The 16,091-nt window shown below is 32.8% G+C and overlaps 1 protein-coding gene across 1 annotated transcript in view; it reads right to left on the minus strand.

The window, feature by feature from the left end:
- HELRODRAFT_67352 (hypothetical protein) overlaps positions 1-16,091 on the minus strand; it is a gene marked incomplete at both ends in the record, with an annotated part of 22,528 nt that overhangs the window by 5,145 nt on the left and 1,292 nt on the right. The window contains 12 exons of the mRNA XM_009024315.1: positions 2,899-3,097; positions 3,170-3,414; positions 3,915-4,067; positions 4,597-4,737; positions 6,578-6,714; positions 7,102-7,219; positions 10,420-10,638; positions 10,730-10,855; positions 10,922-11,074; positions 11,421-11,548; positions 11,611-11,791; positions 11,851-12,040. Of these exons, the coding sequence (XP_009022563.1) occupies positions 2,899-3,097; positions 3,170-3,414; positions 3,915-4,067; positions 4,597-4,737; positions 6,578-6,714; positions 7,102-7,219; positions 10,420-10,638; positions 10,730-10,855; positions 10,922-11,074; positions 11,421-11,548; positions 11,611-11,791; positions 11,851-12,040 (1,990 nt within the window). The remainder of the gene's footprint in view (positions 1-2,898; positions 3,098-3,169; positions 3,415-3,914; positions 4,068-4,596; positions 4,738-6,577; positions 6,715-7,101; positions 7,220-10,419; positions 10,639-10,729; positions 10,856-10,921; positions 11,075-11,420; positions 11,549-11,610; positions 11,792-11,850; positions 12,041-16,091) is intronic.

Consider the following 16,091-nt stretch of genomic DNA (forward strand, 5'->3'; position numbering starts at 1 on the left):
CTGTGCACGTCAACGTGACTCTTTTATCGGGATTACTACTACCTCACTGACTAGAAGGCTTAGGATGCATAAACAGAGTGGTGCTATCAAATCTCATTTAGACTCAACACACTTAATCACTATAAGCCGTGAAATCCTCGACAGCAACATCAAAGTAATATACCAGAAAACCAACAAGATATATATATATATATATATATATGTGTGTGTGTGTGTAGGTGTGAATATGTGTGTGTTTTTGTCTAGTGTGTGACAATCAATCTATCTTCTTTTAGCGTCAAGAGACCTAATTACCCCGAGGTACGTTGTTTTCTTTGCCATGTTTTTTTTGCGCCAAATTAGGTGATCAGTTGTATCCATTTCATTTAAATTTAGAGCTTTCCTGTCTTGCTCAAATGTTTGCGACCAGGACTTCTTTGGACGGCTTTTGGGACGTGTGCAAGGTACTTCAACATCTGTAAGAAAAGTTTTGGCACTGTTTCCACTTCGTTTGACTTGACCAAACTACCGCAGACGTCGTTGCCGGCATTCGTCGTTTATATCATCTAAACCAGAACGACACAAGATTTCATTGATTTGATGTTAATTCGTTGCATCCATCGGAGCATTTTCATATCGGTTTGTTGAAGTTGTTGTTCCAGTTAGGTTGTTATTGGCCATGTTTCTGCACAATACAACATCACCGGACGTATCACTGATTTATAAAGTCTTGATCGTAGTGGTAGTGGGATGTCACGCCGCATCAATATAGAAGCAAGGAAATGCCATTTATTCCAGGCTGCACGTATGCGTGCTCGAACGGCAGCTTCAGCTGTTCCAGTACAATCCAGAACATCTCCTAGATATTGAAACGATGTAACTTTCTCTACCTTAATGGCTTCAAAAACATTGCTATTTCGAATTTGTTGTTGTAGATTGATGCAAGCAGGACAAACAAAATTGGACACTTTAGATAAAGTACCAATTATTTTTGAACAACGTTAACGACACAACTGGTTAAACTGCCGACACTTGATTGAATTGTTACCTACACCAGCTTTACAAACTGATCAGGGCTATCGTCCAGTAGCTGTGGATTGGATGGGTTCACCAGTGTTCATAGCTTTAGTTTTGCTGATGTTGACTTTGAATCCACGATCGGCCAGTCTGGTGTTCCAATCTTCAAACATCTGTGCTGCATTCTGTTCAGACTTGGCTGTTAAAACGATATCAAAGTCTATGTTAGATTCCAAATGTCACCAGTGCGTATCGGTTTTGTGATTTCTTCCAATACATTTATAATTAACAGTGGACTGAGAATCTAGCCTTGGTGAACACCAACGCCGATGTCAAATGCATCTGTGTTTCCAACCGTTGTGCTGACGAAAGTCTTAGTATTCGTATACATTTCCATCACAAATCGAACAAGATATTCTGGAACGAGTTGTCGACGTAGACTCCACCTGATTGCTTCACGGAGAACTCGATCAAATGCTTTTTCAAGGTCTACAAAGATGTGTGATAGTTGTTGATGCTTTGCGAGGTACTTCTCTTGCAGTTGCCCAAGAATGTGAATTGCATCAATTGTTGATTTCCCCGCTAAGAAACCAAATTGATAATTTCCGATTGTGATGCATGACGTTAATCAATGATTTTTTCGACAATTTTCAAGGAGTGTTCCCCGATAAAATGAACAGTTCAATAAATCACCTTTGCCTTTGTATAGCGGGACTGTCATGCTATAGTTCCATTCAGTCGGCATTGAGCAATTTCTCCAGATTTCACGGCAAAGTTGTAGTAACGTTTGGATACCTGCATTACCAGATGCTTTGATGATGTCATTTGTGAGTCCAGAGGGCTTTGCTGCCTTTCCATCCTTCTTAGCTTTCAGAGCTTGTGTAAGTTTCTTTACAGTGATATCTGGAATTGGACCTTCGATGGGTGGAGAGTCAAAGTTGACATTGATGAGATTTGTTTAATTTAAGAGACGGTTGAAATATTCTTTGCAATGTAGCTTGATCTCATATTTTTCAAGAACAATCTCATTTTTGTCTTCTTTGATACATGTCTTTTTTAGTACGCTTTGCTTGTTTTGCTATACGATACAGAGATTTCATTTGTTCACTTTTGATTTTAGTGAGCCACTCTCTGCACTGATCTGTCCGAGTCAGTGCCACTTGACGTGTTGCATAGTTGTTCTTCTCACGGTAAATTTTGTGGTTATCAACAGTCTTTGATTTTTGCCATTGCTTCAACAGACTTTGATTTTTGCCATTGCTGCATTGCTGGTGTGTGTATGTATGTGTGTCTGTGTTTGTGTGTGTATGTTTGATTTTTATAAACTGAGAAACACAAAACTACTATGAAATATTGTAATTAAAAAATTAATGTTTTAATGTTAGCAGATATCATTGAACATTTTTTTTAATTTACGCAAAATTGTTAAAACTTAGTATTCTTTGGTGTAAAACAGAAAAAAGTTTATAATCTTTATTTGTGTTTTGCATTTTTTCGTGCTCAAAGGGGATGTAAAAAAATCAGGAAATTTATTATTATTACATCGTTATGCGGATGATCACACCGGAGCAACACTGAATATTTACGTTTAGACAACAAATAGTAATTTGGTATTAAGCAGATTGTAAATAAATTGTTATATTAATTATTTTATTTTGCTGTTTTTTAATTTAAGTTAATGAAACTCTGCTATTAGCACAACATTATTATATCTAAGGTGTTACGAAGTACACCGGGTAAGCTAGTGCATCAGGAAATTGCATACGAAATAGTCGTAATTGTTCCTTGTTCCACACATTTGTTTGATTAGTCATTAGAAAATCATTTGTTAAAATGTAATTAAATGTAACAATAAAAAGTTAATAAAATAAAATAGATATAATCAAAATTAATTAAACTAACGTTAGCAGATAAATTCACGATTAAATGACTGTATATGTTGAAATCCAATCTATTAATCACATCTTTAATAATTGAAGACTTTCCAGTACCAGCTGGACCAACTAATAACACAGGATGATTTATCGATATTAGAGATTCAATTAAATATGCATATCTAATGGTATCAACTGTTGGAACTATTATATGGTGGAAAGGAAGCCTACAAAGACAATGCGGTTCGATATTGATTTTAATTGATAATTTAAATTCAACTTTATAATATGAAAATAACTTTAAATTGAGTTTCCATCCTGTTTTCAATTTATCTTCCCAATGTATCCATGATCTGTTTTTAACATCTAAGCAATACTCAAAAACAGTATCTTTGTTTGGAAATGTTCCATCCATCTCTCTCAAAAATGAGTCCAGTTTTTTTCTTCCATCTTCATCTACAGCTGCACAAAGAGACCATATGAGACTAAACAAAAACATCAACTCTACCAAGCGCGATAAATTTTCTTGGTCAGATAAATTAACCTGGAATGATGAAATGTTGAAAGATGGGTTAGCGGTTAGGGTTAAATGCGAGATATGCATATCAAGTTTTTCGTAAAAATTCTGATAAATTTTTCAGTTTTGTTGTTGCATAACAACCGCAAATGTAATATATTTAATCGGTATTATTGTGGCACCGATCATGTTGGAGTGCTCATCGCAATCGTGTTGTCGGTTTTTCTGTTGTTTAAATTTTGATGTTAACAGTTTCAAATCGCTTGTGATTTTTCTTTTCGATTATTTACACATATTCAACATTTGTTTTAAAAAATAGTTGATGTAGTAAAAAACAGGTGGAAAACAATTTTTGGATTCATCATACGAATTATATAAGTCATAGTTACCCAAGTTATTTTTTCAAAATTTTTGTTTCAAGATTTTCAAAAATAAAAGTATTCACATTAATTATTATAAAACTGTATATATGAAAACACTCAAATTAACAAATTACAAAACTTTAACCGTAAATATTAAGAACTGACTTGTATTGACAAAGAATCAAACAAGTTACATAAAGAGATTATTCCATTCAATTCACTAATTTCTACAGGTTCTTTACAAAAATTCATTTCTTTAAAATGTAAAACTTTCTGGATGTACTTATCGAATAAGGATTTTAATTCTTCTGTTACAGTCTACATTTGTTAAAAAAGATATTAATAATTTAACTTTATGTAACAGTATTGAACAGTTTTTAATTGAAAGTTTATAACATCTTAAGAAATGTATAAAAGTGGCGTCAACAACATGGCGTCCGGAGTGTAAGCAAAACTATAGATCATGCAACGAAAAAAACAAATGAAAAAGATAGAAATTGTTTAATTACTAGAATAAATATTAGAAGATTTATAACAAAATTGGTGTTTACAATTTGTTAAATAAAGTAGCAAATTTTAAAGAGCATCCTAAATTTTCATACAAACAATAATAAAGAGAAAATGTACAGAACTAAATGCAGTTCCAATAATTAGCATCGTATTTCAGGATCATAAAGCCAGTGATAAGCAAGTAACAGTTAATTTGGAAAACAGCGCGTTGACGTTCGTTGACCCATGAAATCACATTGCGGGTTTAATAATTTTTTATAAAACATTATGTGTAAATATAATTTCAAGAAACTACAGTAACAAAAAATTGGATCAAAAAATTAGTCAATCTAATTACTTTATCAGATTTACTACTAAGCCAAGATTTTACGTATGGTTGCCATTTAATTTCATCATATTCGAAATACACGACGCTGCAGCGAGAAATTGTTGAAGGAGAAGTGTTAGACAACTCTTCAACTTCAAAAATTAATGATACCTGTAGTTATGAAATTTTATTTCAAAAAAGAAAAAGAATTATAATAAAATTTTAAGGTTAATAACTCATTTTCAATTCATTTTAACCAAAACAACAACAATGTTAAGTTTTACTGATAGTTTTATAATTATTAAAATGAAAAAAAATTATCAGGATTCATTATGTAATTGATTTTTTCTGCAAAAACTAACTGAAGAACAAATTTTAAATTAGCGATCCGAACGAAGTTGATAAATTTATAAATGTAAGTAACTGATGCTTGTGCTCCCTGTGCTGCTCTATGGATGCGAGGCGTGGTCAACTACTGGTGCTCATTTAAAAAGACTAGAGATCAATAGTGCTTGCGCAGGATCCTTTGTCTGACCTATCGCGATCGCGTCACCAACGTTGAGATGAGGAGAACACAGCAGCCCTCCGTTTCCTCACTCCTGTCCGGGCGTCGTTTAAACTTCGTTGGTCACATAGCTCGTGCCAGTCCTATGGAGGATCATTACCGAGCTTGAAAAGCTGTCATGACCGACCGCCACCAAACTGGACTCGACCGTTCGGCCGTCCAAGACAGTCATGGATCCGCTCAGCGGAAAAGGACCTGCCCCTCATCAACTAGGGTCCTTACTCGGCCTGGAGACTTACTCATGATCGCTTGAAATGGAGGCACCTTGTGAACACGGCATTTCCATCACAAGTTGAACAAGATATTCTGGAATGAGTTGTCGACGTAGACTTCACCTGATTACTTCACGGGGAAGTCGATCAAATGCTTTTTCAAGGTCTACAAAAATGTGTGATAGTTGTTGATGCTTTGCGAGGTACTTCTCTTGCAGTTGCCGAAGGATGTGAATTGCATCAATTGTTGATTTCCCCGCTAGAAAACCAAATTGTGAATTTCCGATTGTGATGCACGACGTTAATCAATGATTTTCTCGACAATTTTCAGGTTCCCCGATAAAATGAACAGTTCAATAAATCACCTTTGCCTTTGTATAGCGGGACTGTCACGCTATAGTTCCATTCAGTCGGCATTGAGCAATTTCTCCAGATTTCACGGCAAAGTTGTAGTAACGTTTGGATACCTGCAGTACCAGATGCTTTGATATGTCATTTGTGAGTCCCGAGAGCCGTGCTGCCTTTCCATCCTTCATAGCTTTCAGAGCTTCTGTAAGCTCTACTACAGTGATGTCTGAATCGGACCTTCGATGAGTGGAGCGTCAAAGTTAACATTGATGGGATTTGTTTCTTTTAACAGACGGTTGAAGTATTCTCTCCACTGTAGCTTGATCTCATCTTGTTCAAGAACCATCTCATTTTTGTCGTTTTTGATACATGAGGCACCAACTATGTCTTTTTTCGTACGCTTTGCTTGTTTTGTTATACGATACAGAGATTTCATTTGTTCACTTTGCTTTTAGTGAGCCACTCTCTGCACTGATCTGTCCGAGCCAGTGCAACTTGACGTCTTGCATAGTTGTTCTTCTCACGGAAACTTTTATGGTCATCAACAGACTTTGATTTTTGCCATTGCTTGTATGCAACTTTCTTTTCAGCTATTGCATTTTGTACACTGTCATTCCATCACCAAGTGTCCCGTTCATGCTCACGTTTGGTACCAGTTTTCCCACAAACTGTAGTTGCAGCGTTTATCAAAACGGTTTTGTATGTACTCCAATCTCTACTGGCTTGCGATTGGTGGTCTAACAGTGTGGCGACAAGCTTTCAAAATAACATGAGTATAAAACGTTTTTCCTAACTAATTTTTGAGTACAAGCCAAAGAAATTTACAACTGTTTGTCAATTTACTCATTCAATAAAAAATTGGTTTAAAAAATCAAAATTAATTCACTTGTTCAGATAATGATATACGTTCTCCATTGATTAATGTCAACAATCTATTGTCATCCATCAAAGAATTCATGCTTTCAGTCCATAGCGGATCAATGCAAGAATCAAATATAATCCACTTTTCATCTAATTTCTCATCTGGTTGAAAGGAGAAATTGTTTTAAATAAAAATTTGTATTTTGAAACAATTTTCTTTCCTCTTGAAAAATATATTTTAAAAATAAATCATGCGTTAACGAGCGTCAGGTTAAGAGTTGCTGTCATTTTGCACTGACAGACATTCTATGCTCACTCTGCGAGGCTTAAAAACCCAATGGGATACTTGCACGGAAACTATACGTGTAACTAGTGTTACTTAATAACGTAGAAAGTCTAAGATGAAGTAACAAAAAAAATTTGTAAACAAATTTGGGTAAGACAGATTTGCATAAAAAATTGAGTAAACAATTTTTTATTTATATGCAATATGTTGAAACGTTTTACTGTTATATCAATTAATTCAACAATAAACAAAAGTTTTAGAACCTGCGCAAACCACTCGAAGAATATTTGGTATTATGCCATCAGTCCATTTGCCGGTAATTAAATTGAATTCTCCGTATAGTTCTGATATAGTATAAGCTTTAGGATTTATTGGATAGTCCTAAGATAAAAAAAAATTTTAAATTTTTACAATATCTCTTTTTTAAACCAGATTTTTACTACCATCATAAAAACAATTTTTCACATTTTTGTATATGATTTACGCTTACAACATAATAACTACATCTTTTACCCATCTGAAACATTTGCAATTTGAATGATATACAAATAGATAATCTCCTACACACATTAAACTAATCTGAACTAAAATTTACCATAGAAAAATCCAATGACAATAAGCTCCCATTTCTGTACATATTAGAAAAAATAACAATAATAAATTTGCAACCTCTTGTCTACGCCAAACCTACAACAAAAGACTACAACAAGAGATTATGCCTTGACGGAAACCAGTACTATACAAAGTATTTTCCGCTTTAATAAAATCCAGATTGTATAATTTTCTTGAAAAAAATACTTTCATGAACAACAAAATCCAGAAAGCTTCTATCCAGCAGTTGATGGATTGGCCGAACATACACAAATGTTCTCTCATTTGTTAAATAACGCAAAAAGACATTAACGTACCATTGTAGTCGCATTGCTAGATCTACGGAATGCATTTTAGAAGTAAGCCATCATCTTATCGATTTCGTTTTGAAATACCATCATGTTCTACAGCCATTTCACGATTTAATTAACTCAATATATTCTGACTATTCAATATCAATAGCAATTAATGGTGAATTAATGCAGGCAATACCAGTCAGAAAAGTTGTGCTTCAAGGCGATCCGTGTTCACCATTACTTTTTAATATATGCTTCAATCCTCTCAGGAATACAAACAATTTGGTTACCTGTGGGACCCAATCTCCGACTTAAAAGCTAGATCATGCCGACAATTTGCCGACGATTCGGCAATAATATCGGCAGTACTGAAGGCGACCAAAAACTAATTGATCTAAACCAGGCCTGGTGCATTTGGTCAAAGATGAAGATGCGAGTTGATAAATGCTTTTCCTTCGGAATGAGAAAACTAGATGGTACCTATCAACAATTCATGCCAAGATTGACCATTGACGACGCAGCTATCCCCAATGTAGAGATTGGCCAGGGTTTCACTTATCTAGGCAAGTTATTTGACTACGATTGCAATGATAAAAAAAACAAAACATGATTCACAGAAAAGTCGTTCAACTGCTAGAAACAACTACAAAATTAGATGTCAGCCTACCACAGAAGCTTCAAATTTTAAGAAAATACCTACCTTCACAGCTAAATTTTGAACTGAGTAGCTACAAATTCTCGCTGACCTGGATATCTGAAAACCTAGATAACCTAATTGTAGAAACGGTTAGAGAATGGCTAAACATGCCAATCAGCAGCTGCGTATCGGAACTATTATCACTGCCTTCGAAAATAGCGAGACATGACATCATCTCATTGAAAAGTACTGCAGAAAAAATGAGACTGAAACTCCGTAATTATTTCAAAATCAGCGGCAACAAAGAAATCCAATGTTTATGGAGAAAATCATCCATTGATTATATCAAGATTGATAATGAACTTGCGAAGGGAGGCACGTTAAAAACATCGCTTAAGCATCTGGAAGATGAGAGGATTGAATCTAACTTAAACCATCTACTTTCATTGCAAGCCAAGGTTCATTGATTTCAAAATAAAAAATTTTGTTCAATCTTCCCGCATATCATGTTGGTCAAAGACATTAGAAAATCTCAGCGAGGTCCACTACAAATTTGCCAGAAAGTATCTTGTCCAGCAGTTGCCAACAAGTGCGAATTTGTTCAAATGGGGCAAAACACAAAACCCTCTATGCCAATTGTGTGGTCTTCGCCAGACAAATAAACATGTGCTCTCCAACTGCGGTTCCAAGTCTGCTCTAGGAAGATACACCGAAAGACACAACAATGTGATGACCGCGATCATCACCTGGTTAAAAATCTGTGCTCCAAATATCATATTTGCCGACCTAGATTTAGATGATGTTCGCCCAATAACACAACTGTTCAACACCCTTTGTCCCGACATTGCCATTCTCTGTAACAACAAAATAGAAATTTTAGAATTAACAGTCTGTCACGAAACCAACCTCGAATCCTCCAGACAGTATAAAAGAGATAAATATTCAAATAAATTGCAATCATGTTTAAATGACAACTACAAACATTGCTCGATAACTATAAATTCGTTTGAAATAACACCTATTAGTTTTTATAATAATTTTAATCTTTCTCTATTTAAAGTTTTATGGCCGATTTCTTTCAATGACAAATTAATAAGTGAAGTAATAAGATCCTCGTACAATATTTATTGCAATAGAGAAATGCCATGATACTAACTTTTAAATATATTTTACCGCACTACACTTGCCAACGCAATGAGCTGGTCTACATACACTTTTATTAATTTTATAATTTCATTAACGCTATATCATTTTATTTCATCTATTTTATTCATTTGCTTTTAAAGTTTGAGATCAATAAAAGAGTTTTTATTATTATTATTATAGTTTCTAATATTATTATTATTGTTGTTGTTGCTGTTGTTGTTGATGGTGTTGTTGTTATTATCATTATTGTCATAAAGCTTCAATTTTAAACAGACTCAATCTTGTCGATAAAACACTAATAAATCGGTGGAATTTATTACATATTGTCAAGAATTCGGTCTTCTAACAGCATAAGTATTATAATGTGTGTGTGTATATATATATATATATATATATATATATGACAACATTTAATATATATATATATATATATATATATGACAACATTTAATATATATATATATATATACACGGCAACATTTAAAAAATAAATAAATGTTTATATATTTATCGTTTTCGGTATTTTTCTCCTTTACATTAAAATGATGCAGACTACAAAGAAATGACATTTGACAGTCTGCACAATGTTTCTGTTATATACCTAACACGATTTTCACCAAACAATAAAATTTATATTTTTTGAGAACTTCGTAATTTTAAAAAAATAATATTTTACATCAAGTTATTATCAAACAAAAACAATTTTTTTTCAACGCACGCAAACTCGGTTTCAACAAAAATAACCAACTTTAAAATTTGTAAACCTCAATAAAATATAAGTTTTAACATGTAAACGACAATTTAATTTAAAAAAATTTAGTATAATCAAATGAAAAAATAAAATGTATATTTTAAATATGATCATTTTTAAACAGATTTTTTTCACAAGATATAAATTACGTCAATTTTACTTTTGCTAGTTGAAATCCAGATTCAATATCTTTGGCCAGACTGTTATATGTTGCCTGTAATACTTTGGTGCAAGTTGATTTTCCAGATAGCGTGTTACCAACTAGCATAAGACAATGACATGAGATTTTTGTTTCATGTATTTGCATCACCTTTTTAGCTAAATGTCTGGTTATTTGAAGGTTCAGCAATTGCATCTGATTTTCTACGATATAAGTAAACTTGAAAAATTTATATACAAAATATTATTTATAAATTATTTAAGTCACAATTATGTAAAAATGAAACAATATAATCGAAACGAATATCTACTTTATTGTTTTCTGTTGTGGGTGTTTCTACCCCAGGAAATAAATCTGATACCAATCCTTTAAACAAGGAAATGTCAGCAACTGCTAATTTAGCTAAATTCATTTCTATCAGAGAGAGTACAATAATCTGTAAAAATAAACATTTTTATCATTTTTTTAGCAAACAAAAATCATCTTGAATAGGTACATTTACCTCTTCTTCTGGCATTATTGCGTTATTTCTTCTTTTATCTCCAGCATATTTTATAAACGAATTAAGAGCCCTTAAACCGAATTCATAATGTTTTAACTTAGACAATTGCTGCTGAGATAGAGCATACAAGGTAACAATTTTTTTCCCGAGAATCTGAAAATTTTAATACATCTAAAGCTTTGTTTTGTAAAAATTATTATCGATGTTCACATTTCAAGGTTAACAACACCTTCTTGAATAATAATAATAATAACTATAATTCATTTTATAAAGCGTCATGACGAGCGACTGAGGCGCATTATTATTACAACAATGTACACACAGTGTATGTACATACACGTGAATCCACACATTACTTTGTGTATGATAGAATATCTTAACATACATAGTCGGTCAATGCATCAGCAACGCTAGGAACCTAAACCCTCCAACCACCCAAATAATCATTTACAATATCAATTGTTGAAAATATTTATTAAAAAAAATACTCTTTAAAAACCTTAGTATTAGAAAATCCTTCAACAAAAAGTCTTGCTTCTGCGATTATGCCTGTATCAGGAGATGACATGGATATTGGCCTCAGCATAGATTTCAAGTTATCGGGCAGTTCCAAACAACCTTCATTCCCTAATAATAAACATTTTCTAACAAAACCATTTTTAATAGCGTAAAAAAACGTTTATGTTCACTTAAGTTAAAAGTGGTAAATATTCCACAAGATATATTCAATTTAATTTCATTTCCTTCAAATACAAATTTTTGAGATCCTATAGATAAGGCAGTAATAATAGATAAAATCTGTTGAGCAACAACTGATAAAACTTCAATATCAATTCTGTTAAACTCATCAAAACATCCCCATGCACCTGACTAAGTAGTATTATTTTAGTTGTTATTTTGATAAATAAATAACAATTGTAAAATTTTACTTGTGATATTCCTGAAAACAATCGACCAAGAGATTTATAATCTAAGTTTTTGGAACAGTTTATAACGACTATATACACTCCTAGCACTTTCCCTAAGTCTCTAATTGTCTCAGTTTTACCTGTCCCTGAAATTCCTCTCACTGAACCACCTTTATGAATGTGCAAAGCTGAAGTCAATGTAATAAAGACCCTTGTAAAGAAAAAAATTATTATGTTATAATTATAAATAACAAAACGAAATGTAAAAATTGATATGCAAATAACCTCAATGTTTGAAACAAATTGTCAATTTTTTCTTTTTTTAACCAAGTAAAAGAAATAATTGCGCTATTAAATCAATATACAACAAAAAGTTTCTTATCTTAAATTGTTCTTTCGTTAATTCTTCCGTTCCTAGCAAACTTGCTAGGATCGGAATTTTCTGTTAACAATAAGATTTTATTAAGACAACAAAAAGAATGTTGCAACTTCTGAACAAACTACTGGAAATAGACAAGTAAAAAGAAAAACCAGTAAAACATCGTTGGCTAAAAATAGCTGTTAGATGAATGGACGATAAATTTAACAACGATATTTTCACATACTGCTGCAATTAATTGAAATAAATCCTTGGTAAAAGATTTGTGATGATTGTCAAAAACTCACAATAATTACAACTAATTTTTTTCTTCAACATGGTTACGACACAACACTTAATATAATAATACAAACAATTTTGGGAAGGGCACTATGCAACTGACACCCTAATCTCAAACTTTGACTTTACAGAAAATAATAATAATATGTAATTTATATAGCACCCTATGCAAGAGTGATCAGGATAAGTTGCTATCGTAGCGTACCCATACACCTGATAGTTGGGTTTGATCAGAGTTGATGGACGGAATGTTGTCGAAAATGTAAAAGATTAAAAAAGTATTGTGGTTGTTTGTTAAATGGTAGGTTATAACCATGAGTGTAAATATAATGTTAATGCATATGCAACTAATTATTTATTAGTGAAAAGGTACTGGATGTGAGGTAAAAGGTTGACAAGTTTGTTTTGTACCCGTCGAATAGATGAAATAAAATAATGTGAGATGCCAGATAAAATAGAGATGCAATAATCAAGGCAAGATAAAACGAGACTAAGCTCAGATTGCTAAAATTGATGTGTACTAGATAGAATAAATAAATGTAACAACGAGACCAAATCGTTGTGTTGTTGTTCTGCATCAGACATCTGCCTGAAGATTCAGGTGTGTTTGGAGCCAGTTTGCCACAGCGATTAAGTTTTGCCAGAAATCTATTGTTGTAAGTTTTGTCGGGTTACTGGAGCAGCTAAATGGATGGGGAACATCATCCGGATGACGTTAGCAGGGAGTTCAGAGTTGGGGTGTCCAAATTCAGCAATCCACAGTTAGAGTCGTCGATCTCTTTTGCCAAATTTTCACCCTGTGAGTCCGGGATGCTGGAATATCATAGTGGGTCGTGTGCACTGGGATCACCCACTAGGATTGTATTTGGGATGGTCAAGGAGTAAAAAATGGAAGCTTTGAAGTTCGGAGTACAGACAGATTGGGGTGGAATGTAGATATTGATGATGTTAATGTTACTAACATTGATAGTTATGGCTTGGTTTTCTATTGCTTTTGAGTTTTTTAATTGTTTGACGGTGAATGGGATGCTGGAGTGAATCAACATGATCAAACCGCCACATCGCGGTTATTTACGGTCCATGCGGTGCAGGGCGTAACTATCAAACTCTGGAACTTTTGATTGGGTCGTGAGCTTTGACTCTTGAATTGCTGCTGTATTTCTTGGACTTACCTACAATTAGTCGAAGTTATTGCAGACGGAGAATCTAGATACCGTAACTGCAATGCAGGCGGTAAAGAATGTAACTCAAGTACTTTTTAACTGCAGAGAAAATGGAGATAAAGAATTAAAATTTATAAATACTCAAACCAAAGATCTGTGTGATGAATTAAATATAGAAATGGTTATTCCAAGAACCACAAAATTTAGTAAAAATCTATGTAATGTGACTTCACAGGATCCGGAAAATTATTTTCGAATATCCATTTTCAATTCTTTCTTGGAAGAATAAAATATAGGCCAAAAACAGCCATTGAAGCATTGGCAGAATGCAATTCCACCCTATTTCCCAATATTCAGGCAGTGTTATCAATTATGGCAGTTCTACCAGTATCAACGTCAACAGTTGAAAAATATTTTTCAACACTGAAAAGAATTACAAATTATTTGAAAAATAGCTCTAATGAGGAGCGACTCACTTTATTGGCACTACTATCTATTCATCGGGATATATCTATCTATCATGGATGTTTACGTTTAGCTTGATGGCGGCACGTTTTCTCGGTGGTTTTTTAATTTGGGTGGATTCTTGTTTTCTGCTTCTGAACAAGTGAGTTCTCTTCTTTTTTACTATGACTATTTTTTTCTATATCTTTCAACATCTTTTCCTTAACTTGAAAATATTATTATGTCTTATTCTAGAGACTTTCTCTTAAGCCTTTCTAACACTCCTTTGTCTCCGACGAGAGTAGTTCGGCGGCGAATTTTTTAGGTCTTAGGTCTAATAATAACAATAAAAATAATAAATCTAACTCTAACAAAAAAATAAATATAGTTAGTAACCATAATTATATTAATAATAATAATGTTATTAGCAAGTATAATAAGAATAATAATAATTTTATTAAATCCTACTCTAATCCTAATGTAATTAATACTAATGATAAGAATAATAATTCTAATTCTATTAGTTTAAATAATATAACTAGATTTAAAAATACCAATATTCAACCTACCTCTACATTTTCACTGTTTAATATTAACATAAGATCAATTAATAAAAAATCGCTCTATATCCATCAAATAATCTCTTCCTCCTTACCTGATTTTTTTACTCTTACTGAAACTTGGCACGAGGACTCTAACTCTCCCTCTCTTATTCTTGCTACTCCTGATGGTTACAGCTTCCTTGAACTCTCTAGACCTCCAAAAAATCTTCTATCATCTTCTCATTCTTCTTATGGAGGTATCTGTCTGTTTTATAAATCTCTATTTACTGCTTCCATTAATACTTCCTTTCACTTTTCTTCTTTTGAATGTCTTGCTGTATCTCTTAAGTCTTCTTCTCTATCTTTCTATATTGCTGTAATCTATCGCCCTCCTTCTTCTTCTCTCACTTTATTTTTAGATGAATTCTACTCACTCGCTGAATCTCTCTATTCTTTTTCTATTCCTTTCTACATCTCTGGTGATTTTAACTTGCACTTCAATAATTTATCATGTTCTTACACTTGTAGGTTTAATGATATTTTGTCTCTTTTTAACTTAACTCAATATTGTTCTTTTCCTACCCATACTTCTGGTAACACTATTGATTTTATTATACCTTCATCTTTTTCTAAGCCTATTAATATCTCTGCTAGCTCTGTTCCTTACTCTGATCACCTTCTTAATGAATCTGTTTTTTCATTAGATTTTCTTCCTTCAAATTCATCTATGTCTATTTCTAAAAGATGCTGGTCTTCTCTTAATAAAGATATTTTTCTTCAATCTCTTACTGAACCTATTTTTGATACTACCTTATTTTCTGATGTTGATGATTTTGTCTGTGCTTTTAATATCTACATTACTTCTATTCTTGATAAGCTTATTCCTCTTAAATCTTTTACTTATAGGCTCTATTCTCGTAAGGCTCCTTGGTTTGATTATGCTTGTGTAGTAGCCAAGAAAAGTCTTAGAAGACTGGAGAAAGCCTATAGGTTAAATCCATCTAACTCTCTTTATTCTATCTATGAATCTGAATTGATTAATTATAAATATCTACTATTCTCTAAACACTCTACTTTTCTTAGAAATTCTATAACATCTGCTTCAACATCTAAAAATAGGTGGTCTGTTCTATCTAAACTTCTACATAAAAAATCTTCTCACTCATCTTTCTCTGCTCAACAGTTTCATGACTTTTTTGTAAATAAAATTACTTCTTTAAGAACATCTAATTCTAATTTTCCTTCTCATAACTTTACTAAACTTACTACTGAATCTTTCTCTGTATTTACTCCAATAAATCTTTTAGAACTAACTAAAATTATTAATTCTATGTCGTCTACAACCTGTTCTCTAGATCTACTTCCTTCTAATTTACTTAAAGAATTCTCTTCAATATTTTATCCAATCATTCTCAAATTAGTTAATTTATCTCTTTCCACCTCTAAATTCCTACT

The sequence above is a fragment of the Helobdella robusta genome (genome assembly GCF_000326865.2).
Source record: "Helobdella robusta unplaced genomic scaffold HELROscaffold_4, whole genome shotgun sequence".
In the NCBI taxonomy this organism is placed as follows: domain Eukaryota; kingdom Metazoa; phylum Annelida; class Clitellata; order Rhynchobdellida; family Glossiphoniidae; genus Helobdella; species Helobdella robusta.